General features: G+C 51.0%; 2 protein-coding genes and 1 pseudogene across 18 annotated transcripts in view; 1 reads left to right on the plus strand and 2 right to left on the minus strand.

The window, feature by feature from the left end:
* CA5A (carbonic anhydrase 5A) overlaps positions 1 to 6,882 on the minus strand; it is a 49,479-nt gene extending 42,597 nt beyond the window's left edge. For all 3 annotated transcript variants that reach the window (XM_054453322.2, XM_054453323.2, XM_054453321.2), the window contains exon 1: positions 6,615 to 6,882. In XM_054453322.2, the coding sequence (XP_054309297.1) occupies positions 6,615 to 6,873 (259 nt within the window). In that variant the 5' untranslated portion in view covers positions 6,874 to 6,882. The remainder of the gene's footprint in view (positions 1 to 6,614) is intronic.
* A 7,977-nt stretch (positions 6,883 to 14,859) lies between these two features.
* Positions 14,860 to 16,284, minus strand: LOC134738527 (small EDRK-rich factor 1-like; annotated as a pseudogene).
* Positions 16,285 to 21,904: 5,620 nt separating this feature from the next.
* The window catches only part of BANP (BTG3 associated nuclear protein), a 124,077-nt gene continuing 119,044 nt past the window's right edge, over positions 21,905 to 26,937 (plus strand). For 2 of the 15 annotated variants that reach the window (XM_054453301.2, XM_054453307.2), the window contains exon 1: positions 21,911 to 22,252. Coding sequence is in view for 2 of the 15 variants with exons in the window: in XM_063654175.1 (XP_063510245.1) it covers positions 23,010 to 23,030 (21 nt within the window). In the remaining 13 variants the exon portion in view is untranslated. The other 13 variants (XM_054453309.2, XM_063654185.1, XM_063654184.1 and 10 more) reach the window with 12 other exon arrangements.

Below are 26,937 nucleotides of genomic sequence, written 5' to 3' on the forward strand. Positions count from 1 at the left end.
TGGTGGCGGCGCCTGTAGTCCCAGCTACTCGGGAGGCTGAGGCAAGAGAATGGCATGGACCCGGGAGGCGGAGCTTGCAGAGAGCCGAGATAGTGCCACTGCACTCCAGCCTGGGCGATACAGCGAGACTCCGTCTCAAAAAAAAAAGTAAACCATCAGAGGTCAGTAGAATGTACAATACATTTTTAAGTTAGATTGCAAAGTCGCAGAATGTTTGTTCTAAAATCGCATCTTTTCTACTTGTCAGTGTTATAAAGCCCTATGGGAGATAATGGTGATGATAGATAGTAGGTTGGTTGTGTGCCTGTTTATTTCCATTTTCTCTCTTGGTCTTTCTCTCCCCCGTCAACGTGCGTGGTAACATCTGCTAGGGGTCTGCTGTCTGTCTCGTCAACCAGAATCTAAGCAGGGGCTTGGTCATTTTGCTGGCCCGTGCACACCCATGCTCCAACGGCATCTGGCACTATGAATGTTTGTTGAATGAATAATCCCTAGTGTGGATTAACTGCCCCTGCCCCTTACAGATGGGAAAGCAGAGGGCCAGGGGCTGGAGTCACTTTTCCAAGACATCCAGCAAGCTCGCTGCAGTCTGAACTAAGATCCTGGCCTCTGGGAGTCTCTGCTAGAGCTTCTGGCTGCTCCAGGCTGGTGTCCAGGTCTCCAGAGTGTTCCTCTGTTCTTTGTAGACCAGCAGGGAGGACCCCCCCGGGCCCTTCCCCAGTGGAACCTGAGGCCTGAATCCCATCAACATCAGACCCGGGCACCTGGCTTCCCTATTGAAGTGGACGTGTTGTGAGGGCAGAGGATGCTGATGAGTAAATGATGAGTAAAGCTGCTGCGGGCAACGGGCCCTCCCTGGCAGGCTGGGTAGGCAGGAGGGAGCGGTGGGGACTGCGGCGTGTGGAGAGCACAGGGTGGTTCTGAGAGGGGCTGCTGCTACCCCACTGGGTGGGAGAGGGAGGGAGAGGGAGGGAGAGGGAGCCCTCTGCTGCCAGATCTTTGGATCTATTTTTTTTTTTTTTTTTGAGACGGAGTCCCCTCTGTGGCCCAGGCTGGAGTGCAGTGGCGCGATCTCGGCTCACTGCAACCTCCAACTCCCTGGTTCAAGCGATTCTCCTGCCTCAGCCTCCCAAGTAGCTGGGGTTACAGGCATGCGCCACCACGCCTGGGGAATTTTTGTATTTTTAGTAGAGACGGGGTTTCACCATGTTGGCTAGGATAGTCTCGATCTCCTGACCTCGTGATCCGCCCACCTTGGCCTCCCAAAGTGCGGGGATTACAGGTGTGAGCCACTGTGCCCGGCCTGGATTTTTAAAGAGAAGACAGAAATACAGATGTTCAGGTAGGGTGTCCCAACGTTCAGGTGTTGTCAAGTAATTTTTTTTTTTTTTTGAGATGGAGTCTCACTCTATTGCCAGGGCTGGAGTGCAGCGGTGCAATCTCAGTTCCCTGCAACCTCCACCTCCCGGGTTCAAGTGATTCTCCTGCCTCAGTCTCCCGAGTAGCTGGGATTACAGGTGCTCGCCACCACACTTGGCTAATTTTTGTATTTTTAGTAGAGACAGGATTTCACCATGTTGGCCAGGCTGTTCTCGAACTCCTGACTTCAGATGATCCACCTGCCTCGGCCTCCCAAAGTGCTAGGATTACAGGCATAAACCACTGCGCCTGGCCTCGCCAAGTAATTTTTTAAGTTTTACACATTGTGCAGTGGGGAAGACACATCTGTGGGCCAAAACCCTGGCGGCTCTCCCCACTCACTCTCCGAGTTACCTGGCATATTATTTACCACCTTCCCCCAGCCTCAGTTTCTTTATCTGCAGGAAGGAGAAAAAGGGAGTAGAATCACAGTAGCTTTGCTGAGAAGATAAGCTCGCTGGCAGTGGCGAAGGCCTGGAGTGCCTTCCCGTGTGTGATAGACGGGGAACGCGTGTGATAGACGGGGAAGATGCATTTCCCTGCCCCTGCCTTACAGCCCAGCCACAACCCTGTGGTCACACACAGAACTCGCTAAGTGCGTGAAAGCAGTGACTAAGCCGGCACTGGGAAACGGTGGGCCCTGCAGCGTCCGGCAGATGCGTTCTGTTCTCTCTCACGTGATGGCCGACTATGGACGCAGGAGCCGGCGGCCACAACAGGGGCCTTTGTCTGTGTGTCCTTTGTCCCAGCGTCTGCTTTAATTCAGAACGACACCAGCAGCCCTGAACTTCCATTGACTGTTCTCTCCAAAGAGCCTCTCTGAGGCCGGGCGTGGTCGTCCCTGCCTGTAATCCCAGCTACTCAGCTACTCGGGAGGCTGAGGCAGGAGAATCACTTGAACCCAGGAGGTGGAGGTTGCAGTGAGCTGAGATTGCGTTATTGCGCGCCAGCCTGAGCAACAAGAGGCAGACTCCAACTAAGAAAAAAAAAAGCCCCTTTGAGGCCTCACAGGTCTCCTTGCATCCAACGGGAAGCAGGATTTAGTGCACGCTCTACCCGTCACCCACGGCCGCTGCCTCCGGTCCTCCCTGCCGGGCAAAGGGCGTTTAACGCGGCTGCACAGACCCGAATGTAGACAGAACCCAAAAGCCACTGATGCCTCAGAGGAGGCGCTCATCTAGACCGGAGACGCAGGCTTCCCTGGCTCACAGAGACACAGGATGTGGGAAGAGCAGGTCATTTTAGGTTCTGTTTGCTGAGCTGCACCAATGGGCCCACCAACAATGAAACACCCGCGTTGAACTCAGCGTGTGTCACCCAACAAAAGGATGGGCTCATTGCCGCCTGCACGGAGGCGATGCCACCTGGATGCTGAATAGGCTTCCAGTCTCCACACAGCCGACCCTGGTGCACAGCCACGTGGGTTCTGTGCTAATTCAAGTAGGGCTCCTATGGGAGGCAATACAAATGGTATCCTCTTTTTCAATCAGTCAACAAATATTTACAGAGCTGCTCCTATGGGTCAAGCCCTGGCCCAGGTGCAGGGGACATGGAATCAAAGATGCCAAGTCCCCTGCCCCGGGGGGCCAGTATTTGCCCCTAATTCACACAGGCGCAGTCTGGAAGGAGACCCCCTCGCCCTGATGCATTCTCAGTCTCCAGGTTTGATGGTGGTTCAGCAAATCTCAAATTCCTTCCGCCTTGACCTCCATGGGAGGAGCTATCCCCTCCTGCATTGTCACTAGGCTTGGCCACCTGGTGACCTGCTTTGACCACTGGGACATTAGCAGACGTGACGTGAGCAGTAGCTTGGAATACATGGGCACTGCTGGCCTTGCCCTGTGAGTGCCCGCCCTCCGCCGTGAGAAGAACAGGCCTCAGGTGGCTGTGGAGGGAGGATGAGAGATGCAGTGAGCTGGCCTGGACCCACCCAGAGTGGGGAGCCCAGCCCAGCCATGCTCAGCCCGGGGGGAGCCAAACCCAAGAAGACTCACACACACCTGAGCAGGAAATAGCCAGTAAAATGTCCAACAACGTGCAGCGGTGTGCTGGCTGAGGTTTAATAAGCCATTCTCCCAGGGTTTTAGAATCTTTGATTTCCAGTGTTTGCCAATGACTGTGGTGTAAATACTTTCACCATGGCCAATTTTAAGTTACCAACGTAATGTTGCTGATCACACACTTAGGAACAGATGGGTACTGCCGGTGCACACCCTGAAACATGACTAGAAAACATTAAATGATCCTTAAAATTATTATTATTTTTTTTTCTTAGACAGGGTCTTGCTGTGTAGCCCAGGCTGGAGTGCAGTGGCCTGAACAGGGCTCACTGCAGCCTCAAATTCCTGGAGTCAGCAATCCTCCTGCCTCAGCCTCCCAAGTAGCTGGGATGATAGGTGTGTGCCACCATGTCCAGTTAATTTTTTAATTTTTTTTTTTTTAGAGATGGGTTCTTGCTATGTTGCCCAGGCTGATCTTGAACTCCTGGGCTTGAGCTATCCTCCCACATCAGCCTTCCAAAATAGTGCTGGGATTACAGGCGTGAGCCCCCATGCCTGGTTCTAAAATTATCACTGAACGTTTTGTAACTCTTTGACTTTTCTCTCAAGGCCAAACCACCAGTGATTTTTCAATAATTTTTAGTAACAATATTCTTTTCCCAAATGAAATAATCTTCAGAATGCCCATAAATAAAACACCGACATAGAAGTATGAATTTCTTACGATGTTCCAATCTTCTCTGCTTGGCAGAATATTCTGCTCTTTGTGGAACTCTGAAATGATTTGGCAGAGCCCTCTGTTCACTGGGAACAGATTGAGGACCATAGTGTAAATGGATTTAGGTGCTGATACAGAATATGACTCTCTCTAGCACAAGATGTAAAAGGACATGTTGCCATAGTAAGAAATGGAGTGCTACCTGCTACCCACTGCCAGGGAAACGCTTAAATAGACACAGGGCACCCACCACTGCCTGTGTTAGCAACAGCAGCAGCTGGCGTCTAGCAAGGGCTTCCTGGAGCCATGTGCTGTCCCTAGCCTTTGCAGGCCCCGCCTCGGACCCTTCTCCCAACGACCTGTGCAGTAAGCACCATTATCAACCCCCTGGTACGGACGACAAAACCAAGGCTAGGGGAAGTTAATAAAGTCACAGAGGGGACGGGACAGCCGGGCGCAGTGGCTCACGCCTGCAATCCCAGCACTTTGGGAGGCCAAGGCGGGCGGATCACCTGAGGCTGGGAGTTCAAGACCACTCTGAGCAACATGGAGAAACCCTGTATCTACTAAGAATACAAAATGAGCCGTATGTGGTGGCGCACGCCTGTAATTCCAGCTACTCGGGAGGCTGAGGCAGGAGAAGTGCTTGAACCTGGGAGGTGGAGGTTGCGGTGAGCTGAGATCACACCACTGCCCTCCAGCCTGGGCGATAAGACAGAAATTAGTCTCAAAAAATAAAGGAAAGTTACAGAGGGGCAACAGCCATAGAGCAGTGGGGCCAAGATTCCAATCCAGGCAGCCCAGCGCTCTGAACGGTCGTACTAAGAATAAAAAAGGGGGATGGGTGCGGTGGCTCACGCCTGTAATCCCAGCACTTTAGGAGGCCGAGGCAGGTAGATCACTTGAGGTCAGGAGTTTGAGAGCAGCCTGGCCGACAGGGCAAAATCCCATCTCTACTAAAAATACACAATTAGTTGGGCGTGGCAGCGCACGCCTGTAGGCCCAGCTACTTGGGAGGCTGAGTCAAGAGGATCGTTTGAACCCGGGAGGCGGAGGCTGCAGTGAGCCGAGATCGTACCACTGCACTCCAGTCCACAGGTGTGGACCCCAACAGAAGGAATGAGTGGAGCTCACTGAGAGTCTGGGGTGGGCCAGGCTTTCTACACGCATTGTGTCATCCTTACATGGCCCTGGAGAGAAAGTCTGGCCACCCCCATCTCGAGATGAGGACACGGAGGCTCGGGGGTGAAGACCTGCTGAGGCTCCACCTCGGCAAGCGTCAGTAGCACCGCATGCCTGGAGTCTGGCTCCTAAGCCAATGCTCTTTCAATGACCCAAACACGGAACGCGTGGAAGATTTGAGTTAGAAGAGAACTTGGCAGCTGCCAAAGCAGGCTCTCATTCTACGGAGGAAGCACCTGAGACCCAGAAAGAGGAAGAGCCTCGTCCAAGGTCACAAGGCACTGACCATGAAGCCAGGAGAGGCTGGCACAGGGCAGTTTCTTGGCAGAGCTGGCTGAGTGGTTTATTTGTTACAGGTTTGCTTGAAAGCGTTCTTTGCCGAAGAGTTTAGGAGCGATCGTGACTGGTTAATGCAGCCCATTCCGCCGGGTCTGGATGGTGAGTCATGCCAGTGTGTCCTGTGCGAACACGGACTACCCGCCTGCTCCCAGCATCTTGCCCTTCCCAGGACCCCTGAAATGGAGGCTAAATGATTCACCCAAGGTCACCAAATACAAGAGAAATGGAGTGTGGCCAGGCACGGTGGCTCATGTTTGTAATCCTAGCACTTTGGGAGACCGAGGTGGGTGGATCACCTGAGGTCAGGAGTTCGAGACCAGCCTGGCCAACATGGTGAAACCCCATCTCTACCAAAATACAAAAAATTAGCCGGCTGTGGTGGCGGTGCCTGTAGTCCCAGTTACTTTGGAGGCTGAGGCAGGAGAACCACTTGAACCTGGGTGGCAGAGGTTGCAGTGAGCCGAGATCATGCCGTTGCACTCTAGCCTGGGCAAAAGAGCAAAACTTCATCAAAAAAAGAAAAAAGAGGGCCGGGCGCCTTGGCTGACGCCTGTAATCCCAGCACTTTGGGAAGCTGAGACAGGCGGATCACTAGGTCAGGAGTTCGAGACCAGCCTGGCTAACACGGTGAAACCCTGTCTCTACTAAAAACACAAAAAATTAGTCAGGAGTGGTGGCATGTGCCTGTAGTCCCAGCTACTCAGGAAGCTGAGGCAGGAGAATCGCTTGAACCCGGGAGGTGGAGGTTGTGGTGAGCCTACGAGATCGCACCACTGTACTCCATCCTGGGCCACAGAGTGAGGCTCCATCTCAAAAAAAAAAAAAAAAAAAATTAGAAACGGAGTGGAAATCCGAACCCATGTGGCTTGGGACGGTCTCTCCTCTCTCCTCTCAAAAGACCCCATCAGCTAAGACAAGGATCCAGTTGCATTTGGGAAATTTGAGGCTCTACTTACAAGTGTTATTGCTGGTTCGCCGTGCACAGGAATGCTGAGAACACCATCGCCCTGGCCTCATCGAACGACTCCAGAGAGGGACCCACATCTGCTCAACCAAGGAGAAAGCTGAGGTCTTCCAAGTGTTCCTCCCCAACATCTTGGGTTTGTTCCCACTGACTCCAATCTGAAGAGGGTGATGTTCCCTGCTGTCTGTTCTCACTTTGATCAGGACCACTGTGGACTGGCGTGTACCCACCTCTTTTTTGTAGAAACTCATCCCAACCCCTGAGCCTAATGGTTAAAGATCAACCCATGCCTTTCCCAATGGGGTGGGTCCACAGGGACTAGTGGCCTCTGCTGGGGACAGGCCACTCAGGTCACTGGGCTTTGATCTGGCAAACAGCGGCACAAGTCTGCCAGGGAGCTGGGAAAACTTTACGGTGGGGCTGCGTGAGCACCAGGGGATTACACAGGGGGTGGGGGCGAGTGGATGAGAGCAGAGTCCCTGTTTCTTTCATGGGGTTGACCCTGTGGTTTGGGGCTCCGGGACACTCAATACCAGGCACAAAGCCACGGTGTGTGTGTGAGGAGGGACTGGCAGGCAGGCTCAGAAGTACAGGAATGGGACTGGCTAAAGCACTGCTGAGTAGACAGGTCGGGGGAGCAGGGAGCTTCTGTCCATCCACCAGGGCTCCTGAAGTCATAGAGTTCTTGCTTGCCTCAAAATAGGTGCGATTTGATTCATTCATTCTCCCCGGAAGCAAGATGCCCTGTGGCTTGGGACACTTCCAGGTCATGCCTGCTGTCTTGGCATAAACATTAACAGGGCCACCTTTCTTTCTTTTCTTTTCTTTTTTTTTTTTTTTAGACAGAGTTTCACTTCTGTTGCCTGGGCTAGAGTGCAATGGCGTGATCTCGGCTCACTGCAACCTCCGCCTCCCAGGTTCAAGCAATTCTCCTGCCTCAGCCTCCTGAGTAGCTGGGATTACAGGTGCCCACCACCATGCCCAGCTAATTTTTTGTATTTTTAGTAGAGATGGGGTTTCACCATGTTGGCCAGGCTGGTCTTGAACTCCTGACCTCAGGTGATCTGCCTGCCTCGGCCTCCGAAAGTGCTGGGATTACAAGTGTGAGCCACCACGCCCGGCCTCTTTTCTTTTTTCTTTCTTTTTTTTTTTTTTTTTGAGATGGAGTCTCACTCTGTTGCCCAGGCTGGAGTGCAATGGCGTGATCTTGGCTCATTGCAACCTTCGCCTCCCAGGTTTAAAAGATTCTCCTGTTTCAGCCTCCTGAGTAGCTGGGATTACAGGCACACACTGCCACAACGGCTGATTTTTTGTATTTTTAGTAGAGATGGGGTTTCACTGTGTTTCCCAGCCTGGTCTCAAACTCCTGAGCTCGGGCAATCCACCCACCTCGGCCTCCCAAAGTGCCAGGATTACAGGCATGAGCCACTGTGTCCAGCCTCTTTTCTTTTCTTTCTTTTTTTTTTTTTTTGAGTTGAAGTCTTGCTCTGTCACCCAAGATGGAGTGCGGTGGTGCCATCATGGCTCACTGCAGTCTCAATCACCCAGGCTCAAGTGATCCTTCCTCCTCAGCCTCCCAAGTAGCTGGGACTATAGGTGCATGCCATTATGTCCAGCTAATTTTAAAAATTATTTGTAGAGGCAGGTTCTCGCCATGTGGCCCAGGCTGGTCTTGAACTCCTGGGCTCAAGCAATCTTCCCAGCTTGGCCTCCCAAAGTGCTCGGATTACAGGCGTGAGCCACTGCCCCCTGCCCCGGCCTGGTACCTCCCTTCATGCCCAGGGTCCACATGGGGACAGTATGTTAGCTGGTCACCCTAGCCAGGCAGCTGGTGATATTTGCAGATGCCAACCCACAAAGAACCCTCCTTTGGGTCCTTTGAGCGGCACAGCAGTTTATTCACCCAGACACCTTTTACCTGTGAAATGGAACCTATGGGATTGGGATGCACCAGTTTGTGACTTCTTGTTGTTGTTCAAACTTACAATCTTTTAGGGGGCAGGGATATCGTAACTTTTCATAGAATCCTAGAATCTTAGATCTAGAAAACCCTACAGAACACAGGTGTTGAAATGCGAGTCCACTTGTAGGCTCCTGAAAGCCCAAGAATCCCACCGAAATCCCGCACACAATGGATAGGGTCTGCGACTTTTGGCCATTGCCCTAGTGGGCCCAAGAGTTTGCTTGCATTTGTTTTGAGCAACAAAAACCAAGTCTGGATGATATGTTCTCTCCTTCTCACACAGTCATCGTGGAAACGCACCCACCCTTGGGAAGTCTGATTCATTCACGCATTCATTCACTCACTCACTCATTCATTCACTCAGTCATTCATTCACTCACTCACTCATTCACTCATTCATTCACTCATTCATTCACTCATTCATTCACTCAACTCATTCACTCATTCATTCACTCATTCACTCATTCACTCATTCATTCACTCATTCATTCACTCATTCATTCACTCAACTCATTCACTCATTCATTCACTCATTCACTCATTCACTCATTCATTCACTCATTCATTCATTGGCTTTTGCCTCCATTTCCTCATCTGTAAAGCAGGGAAGATTCTAGGATTCCATCATACATGATAACACTCTGTCAAGCTGTTGTTGACACAAGTGACATCCTTAGAGTGGCACTTCCATTGCTGCAGGCCAAGCTCCCACCCCAGGCCTTGCCAGCCCCATGTGAGCAGTGGCATCTCCTGAGGACGCTCACCTGGGCAGCCGATGATGCCCCACAGGCTCCTGGGGCATGTCCTCTGCCATCCTCAGCCTGGGCAGCCGATGATGCCCCACAGGCTCCTGGGGCATGTCCTCTGCCATCCTCAGCCGTCCTGCCCTCTTCAGCCTGCCCAGTTTAGGTTGACTGCGTTGCAGCAGTACCTGTGGGCTGGGGGTCTCCCTGTCTTCCTCATCTCCTTGCTGCCCCATGGCAGGACTCTGCTTTACTTACAAAATATCACCAGCCCCAGTGTATTAGTCAGGGTTCTCCAGAGAGACAGAACCAATGGGATAGACAGACAGATAGACAGATTAGAGAAAGAGAGAGAGAAAGAGATGATAGATAGATAGATAGATGATAGATTAGAGAGAGAGATGATAGCTAGATAGGTAGACAGATGACAGACAATAGATAGGTAGACAGATAAGTAGATAGATGGTAGATAAAGGATAGATGAAGAAAGATGATTGGTAGGTAGATAGATGGTAGGTAGATGATAGCTAGATGATAGATGATAGACATGTTACCAGATGGAAAGTCTTAACTTCGAGTTGTCCAGGTTCTTGGCGTGTTAAAGAATTGAGCAAAACACACAAACAAGCAAGAGAAGAACAAGCAAGTGGCTGAAGAACCCTGATTACCATGTTCTTCAGGGTTTTTATTAAGCTAAAAGAATTTGGTAACAACCCCAGGTGCCCTTTAGACGATTCCAATTGGTTACGTCCTATGAAGGATTGGCCCCTGACCAATCAGAGGCAGAAGTGGAGGCTTCTGTTCTGTTACCACAGGAGTGAGACTGTGGCCCGTGTGCTGCCCAATCTTGCCTGGAACCGGCTGCTCCTGCTGCCCTTTTGCTTCTGCCTTAACCCTGGGTTACCCTCATTCCCTATTCTCCTGCCTGAGGTAGGTGATAGATAGAAATAAAGAGATAAATGATAGGTAGATTGATGATAGATGATAGATTAGATAGATAGATAGATAGATAGATAGATAGATGAGAGGAAAATTAGGGGAATTGGCCCATATGATTATGGAAGCTGAGAAGTTCCAGGACAGGCTACTGCAAGCTGGAGACCCTGGAGTGCTGGTAGCATGGCTCAGTCCAAGTCCAAAGGCCTCAGAACCAGGGAAGCTGAGGGTGTAACTCTCAGTCCAAGGCCAAAGGCCTGAGAACCCTGGGGCAGAGGGTGGCATTGGTGTAAGTCCTGGAGTCCCACGGCCAGGGAGCTGGGAGTTGTCCAAGGGAAGGGGAGGAAGAGCACGCCCCAGTCCAGCAGATGGACAGACACATTCACCTTTTCTCTGTTTTTGTTCTCTCTGGGTCCCAGCAGATTGGATGGTGCTGTCCACATTGAGGTGGAACAGGAATTAAAAGAAATTAAGAATATGTAAGCAGAAACTCAGCTGTATGTAAGAAAACCCAGCTCCCCCTGGGAAAGAGAAAGTGCTGAAGTCCTTTAAAATTAACTGCTTGCTTTTCTGTGGCTAGTGAGCCTTATCTCTCCCTTTCCCAGGCATTGTGAAGACCCTGTTTCTCTAGCCGTGCAGCTGCAAGGCCATAAACAGATCAACTCAAGTCGCAAAACATGTTTTTCCTTGAAAAGTAAGAAATGATGTAAAGCATGTCTCAATTAATTGAATAACTGTCTTTGTTTCTCGGTTCTGTAATATGCTTCCCCCTGCACAGATCTCCCTCCACCCCACGAAATGCTTAAAAGGTAACTTAACTCGTTGTTCAGGGCTCAGTCCTTTGGCTGTTAATCCGACTGGGCCGGTGCACCTAAATAATAAATATCCTCCTCAACCCCTTAGTCTCTCTGATTCCTTATCAATCCTGCAACAGAGAGAGCTCTTTACCACCCGGTCCGCTGAGGCTCAGACGCCAGTCTCTGCTGGAAACACCTTCCCGACACCCCAAAATCAAGCTCCGCCAGGTGTCTGGGTGTCCTGCAGCCAGTCCAATTGACCCCTACCTGAGCCATCACACCCAGCTTGTCCTGCACCCTCCTCACCGTGGACTCGTGGCGCCGTTTCCATTCTATTACGGTAGAAATGGAAACTCCCGCCATTACTAGAGGCAAGGAGGCCACGCACACGCACACTTCTGGAAAGAATGTCAAACAGCCCAGAAGGGAAAAGTAACAATCTGTCTTTTCCAGAGTGAAGTGTGGTTAGCAGTTTTTTTTTTTTTTGAGTCGGAGTCTCGCTCTGTCGCCCAGGCTGGAGTGCAGTGGTGAGATCTCGGCTCACTGCAAGCTCTGCCTCCCGGGTTCATGCCATTCTCCTGCCTCAGCCTCCTGAGTAGCTGGGATTACAGGTGCCCACCACCATGCCTGGCTAATTTTTTTGTATTTTTAGTAGAGACGGGGTTTCGCCATGTTGGCCAGGATGGTCTCGATCTCCTGACCTCATGATCCGCCCGCCTCAGCCTCCCAAAGTGCTCGGATTACAGGCGTGAGCCACGGCGCCCGGCCGGTTAGCAGTTTCTTATGGCTCTCTTTGGGAATTTCCATATCAGAAATCTCTTACATACGTATTCTCTTTTTAAATACAGGAAATAATTATGTATAGAGGACATGTACATATAGATACACATATATATGCCACCTACTAATTTATCCGGAATAACTTTTATATCAGTGTATATAACTCTTCCCTTCTTTTAAAGAAATAACTACAAAATATTCCACTGAAATATGTACCATAATTTATTAAATTACTTATCTTATAGGTGGTGTACATAGCTCTTCTTTTAAAGAAATAACTACAGAATGTTCCACTAAAATAAGTACCAGCTGGGTGTGGTGGCTCACGCCTGCAATCCCAGCACTTTGGGAGGCCGAGACAATTGGATCACTTGAGGTCAGGTGTTCAAGACCAGCCTGGCCAACATGGTGAAACCCCCGTCTCTACTAAAAATACAAAAATGAGCCGGGTGTGGTGGCGTGTGCCTGTAATCCCAGCTACTTGGGAGGCTGAGGCAGGAGAATCACTTGAGCCTGGGAGGCAGAGGTTGCAGTGAACCGAGATCGTGCCACTGCACTCCAGCCTGGGCGACAGAGCAAGACTCTGTCTCAAAAAAAAAATATATATATATATCTATATATACATATATATCATAATTTATTAAATTAATTATCTTACAGTGCTTTTCCTTTTTTTTTTTTTTTTCGAGACAGTCTTTCTCTGTTGCCCAGGCTGGAGTGCAGTGGCGCAATCTGGGCTCACTGCAACCTCCGCCTCCCAGGCTCAAGTGATTCTCCTGCCTCAGTCTCTCAAGTAGCTGGGATTACAGGCGTTGCCCACCACACCCGGCTCATTTTTGTATTTTTAGTAGAGATGGGGTTTCACCATGTTGCCCAGGCTGGTCTCAAACCCCTGGCCTCAAGTGATCTGCCCGCCTCGGCCTCCCAAAGTGCTGGGATTACGAGTGTGAGCCATTGTGCCGAGACTGTTTTTCTAGTTTTTATGGGTTTTTTTTTTTTTTTTTTGGTTTTATAATTAACACTGCACTTGGCCAGATGCAGTGGCTCATGCCTGTAATTCCAGCCCTTTGGGAGGCTGAGGCGGGCAGATCACCTGAGGTCGGGAGTTCGAGACCAACCTGACCAACATGGTGAAAACCTGTCTCTACTAAAAATACAAAAATTAGCCGGGCGCGGTGGTGGGTGCCTGTAATCTCAGCTACTCGGCAGGCTGAGACATGAGAATAGCTTGAACCCGGGAGGCGGAGGTTGCAGTGAGCCGAGATCGCGCCATTGCACTCTAGCGTCGGCAACAGAGCGAGACTCCGTCTCAAAAAAAAAAACAAAAATAAAAACAAAAACAAAAAACAAAAATCAAACAAATAAAAAAATTAACACTGCACTGAATATCCTTGAATAGAATTCCTAGGTTTGACATACATAGGTCAAAGGGCAAATCCATTGAACTGCTGATAGATGTGCCAAGTTACTCACCCAAGGGATTGTGCTCTCACCTGCTCACCTTGTATTCTGGGCCAAAATGTCTCATATGTATCCAACCCAACACTTTCTAATTTCTTAGTTTCTACCTCCCACAGAAAACACCAATCGGTGGGCTTCATATAGTCTGCAATTTTCTGCCAGAGTTGAAAATTTCTCATGCAGAGTCATGATGGTTACTTTTGTCAACCTGGCGGGGCCGTGGTGCCCAGATATTTGGTGGACCATTATTCTAGATATTTCCATGAATGTGTTTTTTTGAATGTGATTAACATTTATACCTCAGTGAACGTTGAATAAAGCAGACTGCCCTCCAGAATGTGGGTGGCTCTCATCTAATCAGTTGAAGGCCTTAATAGAACAAAGACTGACCTCCCTCCCTATTCCCCCAAACCCCTTCTCCCACCCCGCATTGAGAAGGAATTCTGCCAGCAGGTGCCCTTTGGACTTGAACTGCGAATCTGTCGTCAGATTTGGGGCTTGTCAAGCCTCCCCAATTGCATAGGGCAATTCCTCAAGATAAATCTGACAAATCTCCCTCCCTCTCCCAATGTATAGATAGATAGGTAGCTGGGTGTAGGTTTACTTACACACACACACACTATACACACACACACACATACACACACACATCCTGTTGGTCTGTTTCTGTGGAGAACCTTACAGGAGTTAATAAAAATCCATAACTAAAGGAGATTTTTTCATTCTTTTTTTTTTCTTTTCTTTTTGAGATGGAATCTCGCTCTGTAGCCCAGGCTGGAGTGCAGTGGCATGATCTCGGCTCACTGCAACCTCTGCCTCCCGGGTTCCGGTTCAAGCAATTCTCCTGCCTCAGTCTCCCGAGTAGCTGGGATTACAGGCGCCCGCCACCATGCCCAGCTAATTTTTGTATTTTTAGTAGAGACAGGGTTTCACCATGTTGGCCAGGATGGTCTTGAACTCCTGACGTCATGAACCGCCCGCCTCGGCCTCCCAAAGGGCTGGGATTACAGGCGGAACCACTGCACCCAGCCTTCCTTTCTTAAATTAGAAGGTAGGAGATCAAGAAACTGCTCCTCTCTGCCTGTTTACAAACATTCTTCATATTCGAACCCAAAATGTTTAAGTCAAACCTTCTTTAATTGATTTTTTCTAAAATGGACCACATGTACCCAGCTACCCCTTCCACGTGCAGAAGATTGAAATTTCTATGCTTGTTTTTTTATCACCTGTTAAGATTTTCTATTTTTCATATGTTCCGTAGAGCACACACTACGTTAGTACCTAACACACAGATATAAATTTACATGTATGCATGTTCATGGCAAGCGTGTGTGAGTGAGTGAGAGAGGCCTGGAGCCCACCATTCTCTGAGAACCCTCAAATTTCTCTGCATCACTTTTTGAAATAGGGCTTTATTCTCATGTGATAGAAATTTAAAGTCATTTCTTTTTTTTTTTTTTTTTTTTTTGAGACAGAATTTCACTTTTGTTGCCCAGGATGGAGTGCAGTGGTGCGATCTCGGCTCACCGCAACCTCCTTCTCCTGGGTTCAAGCGATTCTCCTGCCTCAGCCTCCTGAGTAGCTGGGATTACAGGCATGAGCCACCATGCCTGGCAAATTTTGTATTTTCAGTAGAGACGAGTTTCTCCATGTTGCTCAAGTCACAAAACATGTTTTTCCTTGAAAAGTAAGAAACGATGTAATGCATGTCGCAAACTCCTGATCTCAGGTGATCTGCCCGCCTCGGCCTCCCAAAGTGCTGGGATTACAGGCATGAGCCACCGTGTCCGGCCAGAAGTTGAAAGTCATTTCTAAATGCACCAACTGCGCTCCATAGTACTCCGTGATCTCAAAATGATACACTGTCCATGAAGAAATGCTATTTTAGGTGAAAAAATCAAATAGGAAAGAAAAACTTGTGTTGGACAAAATCCTTCAAAACACACAAAAGTTTCTGCACGAGTTTTGTTCACAGTCATTTCTTTTGCTGAGCCACTGGACTTTTTTTTCCCCATGGTTAGTGTTTTATTCTTTTTTTTTTTTGAGATGGAGTTTCGCTCTTGTTGCCCAGGCTGGAGTGCAATGGCGCGATCTCGGCTCATCGCAACCTCCGCCTTCTGGGTTCAAGCGATTCTCCTGCCTCAGCCTCCCTAGTAGCTGGGATTACAGGCATGTGCCACTACGCCCAGCTAATTTTGTGGTTTTTTTTAGTAGAGATGCGGTTTCTCCATGTTGGTCAGGCTGGTCTCGAACTCCCAACCTCAGGTGACCCGCCTGTCTCGGCCTCCCAAAGTGCTGCGATTACAGGCATGAGCCACCACGCCCGGCCTAGTGTTTTATTCTTTGAAGAATGCTTCTAAAACATCGCACTAAGTCAATCTGAAAGGTAAAGTTTAAAATCCTTTTAAAGGATAAGTTATATGTAATGACTGTTCACTCTACAAAATCTTAATCTTAGGGCTTATGATGCACTCAGGTTTTCCAAATAGCCAGTTATCATTTTTCTCTTGTCTGCGTAGATTTCTCATTAGCTGCCTCCTGTTTTGTTGCATGATCTCAGAGTCCCCCTGCTTTCTCTGAGAGGTGGTCAAGCTATCCTCTTTTCTTCTTCCCTTGCTAATTTCCTGGGTTTTCTTCATGTTTTCTGGCGGGCAAGTTCTCGTTGATTTCCACAGGCCATGCCGACCACCGACAGAGCCTGGAAGAGAGCAAGTCGGAAAAGCAACAGTTCCCTGGCAGGCTGGGCTACCGTCACTGCCGCTGGACTTTTTATGGGTCCATTTCCCGCAGGCGTTTTTTACTGACTGCGCGGGTTTGTACGCGTTTCCCCACCTGCTTCGTGGCAGCAACTTCCATTAACAAGGACTCGAACGCCCAGTAGCCCCTTTTGAGATGCTAATCAGCTGTCTGGCTTGGGTGGTCTGGTTTAATTGCACCATATGCAGCCTCTCCCGGGGAGTTCGCATCAACGGCCGCTCCCATTCTCAGACAGGAGGAGAGAGCTGCCAGCCGGACAGAACGTCAGTGCTGACGTCAGCGTTCACGTGTGCAGGAGGAGAGCCCTGAGGGACCCCGCTGGGGACTGGTGCTGTTTCTGCTTGCTCACACCCAGCTCTTCTCCCTGGCAGCTGCTGGGTTTGCTCTGGGAGACCAGCCCTCCCCACCCGCCCTCCACGAGGCTGGGCCAGGCTGACCCCTCCCCCAGACATGTCTCAGGACTGGCCACTAGGAGTGGGGGTCATTGCCGGGTACACAGTCTGGCCAGTAAGCATCGCCCCCGGGAGCCTTGCTGGAATGATGAGGAAAGAGGCCCTCTCTCCCAGGGAATGGTTGAACTGGAAAAACCTGTTGGTGGTTGCTGGGACCCCCTTTCGTGAGATCCTGCTCAGGAATGGGGAAAAACCAGCCAGGCGAGGTGGTTCATGCCTGTAATCCCAGCACTTTCAGATGCCGTAGGTGGGAGAACCACTTGAGCCCAGGAGTTCGAGACCAGCCTGGCCAATATGGCGAAACCCCGTCTCTACTAAAAAAATACAAAAATTATAGCGAGGCTTGGTGGCAGGCGCCTGTAATCCCAGCTACTCGGGAGGCTGAGGAAGGAGAATCACTTGAACCCGGGAGGCGGAGGGTGCAGTGAGCCAAGATCGCACCATTGCACTTCAGCCTGGGTGACATAGCGAGACTCCACCTAAAAAAAAAAAAAAATAGGGAAAAGCCAAGCCCACAGATGGGAAGGGCAGGGTGGAGAGAGAGAGAGAGACAGAGTCAGAGACAGAGATGACAGAGTCTGTGCAGTGGACTCCCGGGGGTTTCTGGAGCCGCTGAACCTGGCCCCACTCCTGGAGGTGCAGGCTTTGGTGTTTTCAGAGGGTCTCATATCAGCCCAGATTGAGAACTGACCATGCAGGCTGCTTGGCCATATGTTTGGCCCAGACAAAGGAGAAATCAGCCAAATTGCTGGGCCGAAGCAATGCCACTCTCTTTCTCTCTCTCCTCTCTCTCTCAAATGCATGTTACTATGCAGATAGTAAGGGTTTCTGTGACCTTTACAAATGGCCTAGTGCACACACATGTAAGTGGCCCCCATATTTGAGGCCTTGCTGATCCACTTTACAAGTGAGGAAGGTAAGGTACAGGAAGCGTAGGTTGCTTCCCCAGTTTCAGAGGGCACTGTATCCACACAGCAGTGACTGGGTAGGTCCTGGTCTCTCTCGACAGCCCAGAGTGTGTGGCCTGTCCCCGGAGAGGGTGGGATCCATGCCAGGTGGGGCTGAGTGGTGCTGACTGCCACCCCCTCCTGTCACCCCTGGATCATCATCTTGTTTCCCAGTGGGGTCTCCTTTCAGGGCTCTAGTTCACCCCAAAGCTGACCTCTTCCAGTGAGACCTTCAAACCCTTACGGTGCCCTTGCATGAAGTGGCAAAGTCGGGGGTGGGGGAGAGTGGAGGATGAATTACAGAAGGAGCCCCCCGGGGGGACAATTGCAAAGATGTGTTTTCAGGGACAGGCCTCACGACCATGAGCGGTGGCCATGACGTCCGGTCTCCCACCTCCTGGAGCTGTGCGTCCACCATCCAGTACAGCACCTGGACGCCCCCTCTCCCTTAGCAGTCCCCAGCATCGGGCTCATGGGCAAATCCTGTGGATTTCACCCTGTGGAACCTCTCCAATCTGTCCATTTCTCTTCATCCTGTCTGCACTGCAACCCCCTGCCGCAAGCCTCCGTCTCTCACTTGGAGCCTGTCACAGCCTTCTCCACAGCTCTCCCCAAATTCATGCAGGATAATGTATTTCCTCCTCCCATTCCTTTTCCAGCACTCCAGCCAGATGGACTTTTCTTTTTTTTTGAGACAGAGTCTCCCTCTTGTTGCCGAGGCTGGAGTGCAATGGCGCGATCTTGGCTCACCACAACCTCCACCTCCCGGGTTCAAGCGATTCTCCTGCCTCAGCCTCCCGAGTAGCTGGGATCACAGCCATGCGCCACCACACCCGGCTAATTTTGTACTTTTAGTAGAGACGGGGTATCACCATGTTGGTTGGGCTGGTTGCGAACACCCGACCTCAGGTGAGCTGCCCGCCTTTGCCTCCCAAAGTGCTGGGATTACAGGTGTGAGCCACTGTGCCAGGCCACCAGATGGACTTTCCAAACACAAATCTGATCCTACCCGCTCTGGCCCCAAACTTTGTAAAGTCTTCCCCATTGCCTCAGGAGCAAGACGACACCCCTTCCTCGCCGACAAGGACGCAGTTGCGCCTTCACTACCTTTGCTGCCACATCTCACCACCTGCCTCCTCTCGTCTCTACCTCCACTATAGCTGTGTGACCCCAGGTGTATCGCTCAACCTCTCTTATCTTCCTGTTCTTCACAAAGAATAGGGATTACAGTGAAATGTGCCCGGCTCGTGGTCACTCAGCCCATGGTAACACGAGTACATTCGGAATCGGACTCTCTACTAAACGCTTCATCACCTCCATGCCATGGACCCCTCCCAATATCCCTGTGAGCTGTGAGATCTAAACACCAGTTCCCAGAGTGGGAAGCGAGGCCTGAGAGCCTCAGCAACTTGCCCAGGGAAGGCTCAGACTCTAAGCCCTGGCCGGGCAAACTCCAAGTCCTCACACTTAACAACAACCAGGTTCAGCGTTTCAGCATTCCACTCGGCCTCCTGGGCTTTTCCTGGGCCACTCAGTGCATCGTGTTTAATTTCTCTTTCTCTACCCTAGTGACATTCTCAGAAAGAGGAACTGTCAGAAGGTTCCAGGGTTTTCTTGACGTGGGCATTTCGAGGTGTTGACGAAAGGACCTCTGTGACCTTTACTTATGGCCTAGTGCACACACTTGTAAGTGGCCCCCATATCTGGTGCCACATACGCCAGAGTGCACTTCCCGCTCCTCTTATAATGCCCTCACTAATGTGACTGTAACTTCATTAACTCCAGGGGACCAGATTGGATCCTCGTACTGACTGGTGAGTAAGTGAACCTTCACTATAGACAGCTGTCTTTGCTGATGACTAGCTACTTCATTTTTAAAAAATTACGGTGAATCAACTATATGCCAATATTGAACAATGCCTTCCTCTTTTAGCTTCCTGAGCAGCAAAATAAAAACTAAATAAAAACCATCAAAAACAAAAAAGTGTAGTAGCTCATGCCTGTAACCCTAACACTTTAGGAGGCTAAGACGGGAGGATCGCTTGAGTCCAGGAGTTCAAGACCAGCTTGGACAACATATTGAGACCTCTGACTCTACAAAAAATAAAAAAAAATTAGGCAATGGTGGTGGTGCATGCCTGTAGTCCCAGCTACTCTGGAGGCTCAGGCGGGAAGATCACTTAAGCCTGAGAGGTAGAGGCTGCAGTGAGCTCTGATTGTACCATCGCACTCCAGCCTGGATGACAGAGCAAGACTCTGATGCAAACAAAACAAAACAAAACAAAACAATCACTAACTGCAGCACAGTCACAACCATAGTTTTGATTGGCTTAATTTCTGATCATGACCGAGTCAGCAGTGGCCTTCAACAAACCTCACTGTAGCTTGTTGGATGGTCACAGATGGATTCACCTTTGCCCACAAGTTCCTTCTCTCGTCCACTCACACCTGTTCATGACGCCGAGCCCAGCATTGCACAAGGACTGGGGATAGGGGAAAGGCAGCTCCAGACACGGACTTGGGAATGTTTTGAAATAACAGGAACAACATCACCCTAGGTTTGTCTTTTCAAGCCAGATATTCAGGCGTGGATGCTAAGAATTCTCACATGGGCAAGTATTAATGTTTGAATGCAGCCCTGATTGAGGTGGAGGTGGAGACAAAAGGCGTGCCTCCCTAGAACATGTTTCGTCCCCACTGCCGGAGGGAATATTCTGTGGCAGCTACCGCACGCACCCTTTCCCTCCACGTGAGTGGACTCCACACTCTAAGCAAGGCATTCGGGACTGCAAACTCAGCTTCTGCTTCTCTCCAGCCCTGTGGCCTCGCTGGGCAATTTTTCTAATCTCTTTGGAGCTGATCTTCATGTTGAAAAAGGACAAGTCCCATCTTCAGATCAACACCTGTCCCAGCGCTGCCATTCTGCCAAGGGTCCTCCCTGGAGTGTCTGTAAGACACTTTTGCCACGAAGTGACCCAGCCACCAGCCTCAGTGGAGCCTCCGAGCCTAATTCTGGAGGAGACTTTAACTCGGTAAGGTTGCCCAGGGTCGCATAGCCCATGACTGCGCTGAATCCTGTTTTTATTATTGGCAAAAGGGAGTTGGGTAGGAAATTCAAGGTAAAGCATTTTCTTTTTCTTTCTTTCTTTCTTTTTTTTTTCTTGAGAAGGAGTCTCGCTCTGCTGCCCAGGCTGGAGTACAGTGGCACCATCTCGGCTCACTGCAAGCTCCACCTCCCGGGTTCACGCCATTCTCCTGCCTCAGCCTCCCGAGTAGCTGGGACTACAGGCGCCCACCGCCACGCCCGGCTAATTTTTTGTATTTTTAGTAGAGACGGGGTTTCACCGTGTCAGCCAGGATGGTCTCGATCTCCTGACCTCGTGATCCACCCGCCTCGGCCTCCCAAAGTGCTGGGATTACAGGCGTGAGCCACCGCGCCTGGCCAGTATTTTCTTTTTCCCAGTGAAAATAGCTCTCTTGCCCGTGTTTGGGAGATCAAAGGCATTCTTGCTCATTGCAAATAATTCAGGAAACAGATGCGAGTATAAAGAAGAAAATGAAAGGCAAGGTAATCCTAGATAAGCAGAGGGAGATAACCAGGAATGACACTTCTGGGAACTGCCATGTAGTTTGGGAATTTTTTCCTGTGATTACCCACAAACGCACATTTGCACATTTATTCTACATAAAATATAACGTGTGCACATTCACGTCATCACTTTTTTTTTTTTTGAGACAGAGTCTCGCTCTGTCGCCAGGCTGGAGTGCAGTGGCGCGATCTCGGTTCACTGCAACCTCCGACTCCTGGGCTCAAGCGATTCTCCTGCCTCAGCCTCCTGAGTAGTTGGGATTACAAGGCGCCCGCCACCACGCACGGCATAATTTTGTATTTTTAGTAGAGACAGGGTTTCGCCATGTTGGCCAGGCTGGTCTCGAACCCTTTACCTCAGGTGTTCCGCCCGCCTTGGCCTCCCAAAGGGCTGGGATTACAGGCGTGAGCCACAGTGCCCGGCCGCCATCACTTATTTATATTATGTGCTACCTATAGGACTTAACTAAGACCATAATCACTACAGCGTGTGCTAACTCCCGCGCGCGTGCACTCAGGCCCCTCTGGATAGACACTGGGGACCCCTGACCACTTATGTCTGGGAAAACGCCACCAAGCGCTCCGGAACCTCAGGGCAGGACCGCCGCAGCAGCAGGTACGACCCGCTGGGGGCGCACAGCCTACCTGAGACATCGTAACTACAAGTCCCAGCAACCCTTGGTGCGGGGACTGGACGGGCGACCGGAGTCCGGAGAGACTACAAGTCCCGGCAGGCATGGCCCAGACGCAGGGACTACGAGTCCCCGAATGCATGGCTCCCAGCTTGCGCAGGGCACCCTGGGAGGTGTAGTAGTTGAGGGAGCTGATGCCTATTCATTCCGTCTCAAAGAAGATGCAAATTCCTCAGACCGTCCACTGAGGTGGTTTTTCTCACGCAGGCCATGGGCTTGGGCGAAAAACAGGGGGAAAAAAGCCCTGGGAAGCAGGTACCGTCGCGGAAGAAGGCCGCCTGCGCATGCTCACCAGGAGGCCGAGCGGGAGAAGCGCGCGCAGCGGGCCTCACTGCCGCAGTGGGGGCCCCGCCCCCGGGCCCGCGCGCCCAGTGAGCCTGCGCGGAGGGCGGGGGCCGAGCGTCGCGGGGAGGGGCTCGCGGCGCCTGCGCAGAGCGGCGGCTTCTCTCGCGAGGACGGACGCCATTATCGCATCTCCCCGACAAACACCACGAGAATTCCGCAGCCCACACGGTAATTGCAGCTCCCGCAGCCGGTCGCGCCTCCGCCTCCCCCTTCCCGCGGGGCGAGAGCGAGAGCGAGATCTCCCTCCTCCCTCCTCCTCCCGCCCGCCGGGCCGCCCGCGCCGCAGCCCCGCCGCCGTCAGCCGCCGGGGCCGGGCGAGCGCCCCCCGGGCCCCGCTCCCCGTCCTCGGCCGCGCCCCGGAAGAGGGGCTCCGGCTTCCTCGCTTCCGCACCCCCGGCCCCGCCGCGCCCGGCGTCCGTTGAGCCGCGGCTGCCGCAGCCCGGCCCGGGGGCCTCGCGCTCCCGACCTCTGTCCCGGGCCTCGCCCCGCGGGAAGGACCCGGAGCCACGACGGGGAGACTGGAAAGGCCTAGAACCGCGCCCGGGCTCCTCTGGGGACTGAAGTCTCCCAAGGGGGTCGCTCCTGCCAGCCAGGCGGGAGCGACAGGCATCGTTTTTGTGCCTCCTCCGTGGCTGTGGACCGGAGCCCCATAGCCCAGGACTTGCACACGCAAGTCTCTGGCGAGGCAGCGGAAGGGGCGCTCTCGGGGCGACCGCAGACCTCGGCGAGGACCCCAGCCCGTCCCCCGAGGGGTCCCAATGAATGAAGACTTCGGAGTGCCCCATCCCCAGCACGTTTGTGCGATTTCTGTGATCTAGTCGTTAAGAAAGGTGGCCGTTTTTTTCCCCCCTAGGATGCAGAAAGTAGATGACATTCCATCCACACTGTGTGAGCAAATTGGAGAGATTGCCTTGATAGAGGACTGATGTTTCTCACTGATGAGATGGTAGGGGTTGTCTTGCTATTGGAGAAATACATCATCCCTGAAGAACTGTGAGCAAGTGGAGCGAGTGTGGGCTTTGAAGGGTAGCGAGCTTGCACCCTGACCGGGGAGGGCTCGGGTCACACAGTTGTTGATGTGGAACAGGTAATTGCCCTGTTTGGAGTTGCCTGTTCTGCCCAGGAATGTACTCCAGGGCCTGATGGCGATGGTGGAACTCGCACTACAGTAAATAATTGATAAGAGGAGGCAGTTGTAGGGTCCACTTTTAGCTGGAAGTTCTTGGGGGACAGAAAAATGACTTGGAGTAGTGAGTGGTTCTGAGTAAGCTCAGGAAACATCAAATAAAAACTGGATCTGGTCATTTAACACGCAGCTCGCAGATATCCAGTGCTAGAAGAAAACACCAAAACGCGGTTAAAATTCTGTATGTAGGTCCACTTCCCGTGTCTGGCGATTAAAATAAGAATATATTCTTGCGATGTTGGATTCTGTCATCATTGGCGTTTATATTTTTATTTTTTGGAGATAGGGTTTCACTCTGTCCCCGAGGCTGGAATGCAGTGTCGTGATCTTGGCTCCCTGCAGCCTCGGTCTCCCTGGCTCAAGTGATCCTCCCACCGCAGCCTCCTGAGTAGCTCGGACCACAGACGCCACCACCCCTGGCCAATTTTTGTATTTTTAGTAGAGAGGGAGTTTCGCCTTGTTGCCCCCCCGGGGCTTTAATCTTTTTAAAAAAGAGCTTCCATTTGTGATTCCACGCTGCGTGGGGGCAGCTCAACATCTCGGGTACTTGATCATGACCCGGGAGGCAGAGGCTGCCCCCACTTTATAGATGAGGTGACTAGGCGCGCAGACACTAAGGGACTTGCTCAGATTTACAGAGCCAGGGTTCGAATTCAGTCTGTCTGAAGCCTATGTTCTTAAAAAAAAAAGCCCATATATTTAGTATTTTAATCAATATAATGTATACAATAGGAACGTCAATGAAAGACTTACAGTGAAAAGCAATGGTCCCCAGCCCCACCTCGCAGCCCCGTTCTTCAAAGAGGTTTACATCTTGAGTGGTTTCTTTAGGTCATTCTCCACAGCTCTAAGTAAGCTGATCCTTTTTATTTTTTTCTTGAAATAGGAGCCCCCGTTGTTGCCCAGGCCGTACTCGAACTCCTGAGCTCAAGTGATCCTCAGCCTCCTTAGTAGCCGTTAGTACAGGTGTGAGTGACTGCACCTAGCTCTAAGCTGATACTTTGTTTTACACAGCTTTGACTTTGTTAGGATGGGGTGATGGAGCCCTTCTGTCATATTCCACCTCTTCTATCCCCTGGACTTACTGTGTTAGGCCTATGCAAATACTGTTCTCTTCACAGACAAGTTGAGTGTTTCCCTTCCTGTACAGCGAGGTTTTTTCTGTTAGTCATGGCTTTTCTCTTAGCACTTTCTGTTCCCATCGACTCCTTACATTGTTTTAAATTCTCAAGGATAGTGTCAGGTCCCCTTCCTCCTTTAGCCCCTGTCCTTCTTCTCATCTGGATGGGTTATCCTGCACACGAGCCAACCTGCTATTTTCCTTTCTTCTATAGCTGGGTGTGTTCAGGAATGTTTTCATCTTGGTTTTGTTCATTTCCACAGGAACCTCTGGCAAGTGCTCTTCCTCCTTGTGGAGACCCCTCTCCCTCCCTGAATGCTCTTGGATCTTCTCTTTGGTGTTAATGATGTTTTACCCTTGTGTGTGCTGAGGTGTGTGGATTCCTACGCCAGGGACTCTGGCTCTGGTGCTTTGTCCTTCAGCTCTGGGAAGTTCCCTTGTTCTGTCTGAGAAGTTCTTCCTCTCCAGCTCTGCTCTTCTGTCTTAGGAGTTCTTGTTTGTGATGGACGTTCTAGATGGACCCCTGGAGTTGCGTCTTTATCCTTCCTTCTGTGTCTTGTTTATTCTCATTTCTGGGAGAGGGCTTTAATATGTCTTCACAATCAAATTTTTAATTTCCAAGCGTGTATTGTTTCTTTTTCATAGTAGCTTATTGTTTTACAAATGCCTCATCTCCATGACTCTAAGGAAACTAATAAGGATTCTTTCCAGTTCTCCTTTGTTCTGATTTCTTGTTTCCACTAATGTCACTTAAAAAAAAGTGTTGGCTTCTTCCTCTGTATGGCAAGTCCTCCTCAAATACTGATATCTACTGTTGTCTGAGGCAGGAGGAAGCTTGTGGAGAGCCCCGGGTCTGTGGGGTGCTTTTGAAAGAGTCCAGTTTCCCCTCGGGTGATTGGGAGCCTGTCACCGTGGGACCTGGAGCACCAACTTGCAGATATTTTCTCTGGGCTGTTCCACTTCTTTAGGAAGTCCCCTTTGCTGGCCGTGGGGCAGTTAGCTCTCCTCTGTGGGACTGACTTGGCAGGTGTGGGTGTGGCCTGCCCTCAGGGCTCTGCGAGGCTTGGAGCCCCACGTCTGTGCCCCCGGTGCTTTCCCTCTGCCCTGATCAGGTCCTCTGCATCTGTCAGGAGTGTGTTCTTTCTTGTGGGTTTATAACACTCTATTAAAGATGATGTTAATGGGGTGAGAGGAGGTCACCCGTGTGGCCAGTCACTCCCCTTGAGCAGGAATTTGCAAGCCTGTTCTATTCACTCCACCTTCCTGCTTCCTTGTGGCGTTGGTAATTGCCCACAGTCAGTGGGATGAGGTGCCAAGCCACCGTTCCACAGCTGCCTCTGAATTGCAGTGTGGGCTGGTGGCTCTGGCCCTGTGGCCTTGGAGGGCTGCCAGCGTACCTGGGCAACGCTTGGCAGACCTGTGTGGTAGCAAAGACCCTGACTTTGGCTCCTCGCTGGGTCAGTGTGCCAAGCGGGCCGTCTGCCCTGCTGGGGTCCAGGAGGGCCTGTAGTGAAGCAGTGGTGAGCGTACTGGGAGCATGATCTTGCTGCATGGTAGCTGACTGTCACTGGGAAGTTGTGCGTAGTGCGGTGGGCTCTGTCTGCCAGAGCCTTGCTAGCAGAGCGTCCAGGGACTGGCAGTGTCCATCAGCATCACTTGGGTATTGGTGAGAAACACACACTTTCAGGCCCCACCCAGGTTCTCATGCAGAATCAGACTGCAGCTTGGTCAGCTTTTAATTTTCAGGTAGTTTTTGACTTTACAGAAAAGATGCAAAAAATACTTCACCGAGCTTCCCTGTTGTCTTCATCTGCTTCCCCTAATGTTGATGTCTTATGTAACCAGGCATCCATATAAACGCCAGAAAGTTCACAGCATTATTGCTTAAATGACAGACCTTATTCGAACTTCAGTTTTGCACCAGTGTCCTCTTGCTGTTTCGGGATCCCCTCCAGGACCCCACACTGGTGTGTGTGGCTGCCATGTCTCCTTAATGTCCTTCTGTCTGTGATATTTACATAGTCACAAAGTATCTCCCCCAAGATACACGTCACAAAGGGAAAAATAAAATTGTAGCTTCTCGGTGGAAAAACCCAGCAGATACTGTGTGAAGCAAGTGATCAGGGTAACACCATCAGTCATAAGATGTTGACACCAAGGACCCAGTGAGACACATCACTTCTCTGGCAGTGTTGCCAGAAATGCAGTCTCATCATGAGAAAATGCTACACCCAAACTGAGGGATGCTCACCACAGTCCTGACCAGTGCCTCTGAAAAGTGTCCAGGTCTTGAAAGACAGGGAGGCTCAGAATTTCCTGCAGGCAGGTGGCCAGGTGATGTATGCACCCTGGTCCACACGGAAGGGCTTCCCACAACCTTGAGGGAGGTGAGGGAGTAGGGGGTTGGGGGCTCTAGGCACAGGTGCTGGGTGGTGGGCCTCAGTGGTCTTGCAGCTCCCCTGTCAGGTTTGTTAGCCTTTGGGTTCCTCGTTGCCTGCAATGATACTGTACAAATCCCAAAATCTCCAGTTCTACGATTAAGTGATT

This window comes from Pongo pygmaeus, chromosome 18 (genome assembly GCF_028885625.2).
Source record: "Pongo pygmaeus isolate AG05252 chromosome 18, NHGRI_mPonPyg2-v2.0_pri, whole genome shotgun sequence".
Lineage (NCBI taxonomy): Eukaryota > Metazoa > Chordata > Mammalia > Primates > Hominidae > Pongo > Pongo pygmaeus.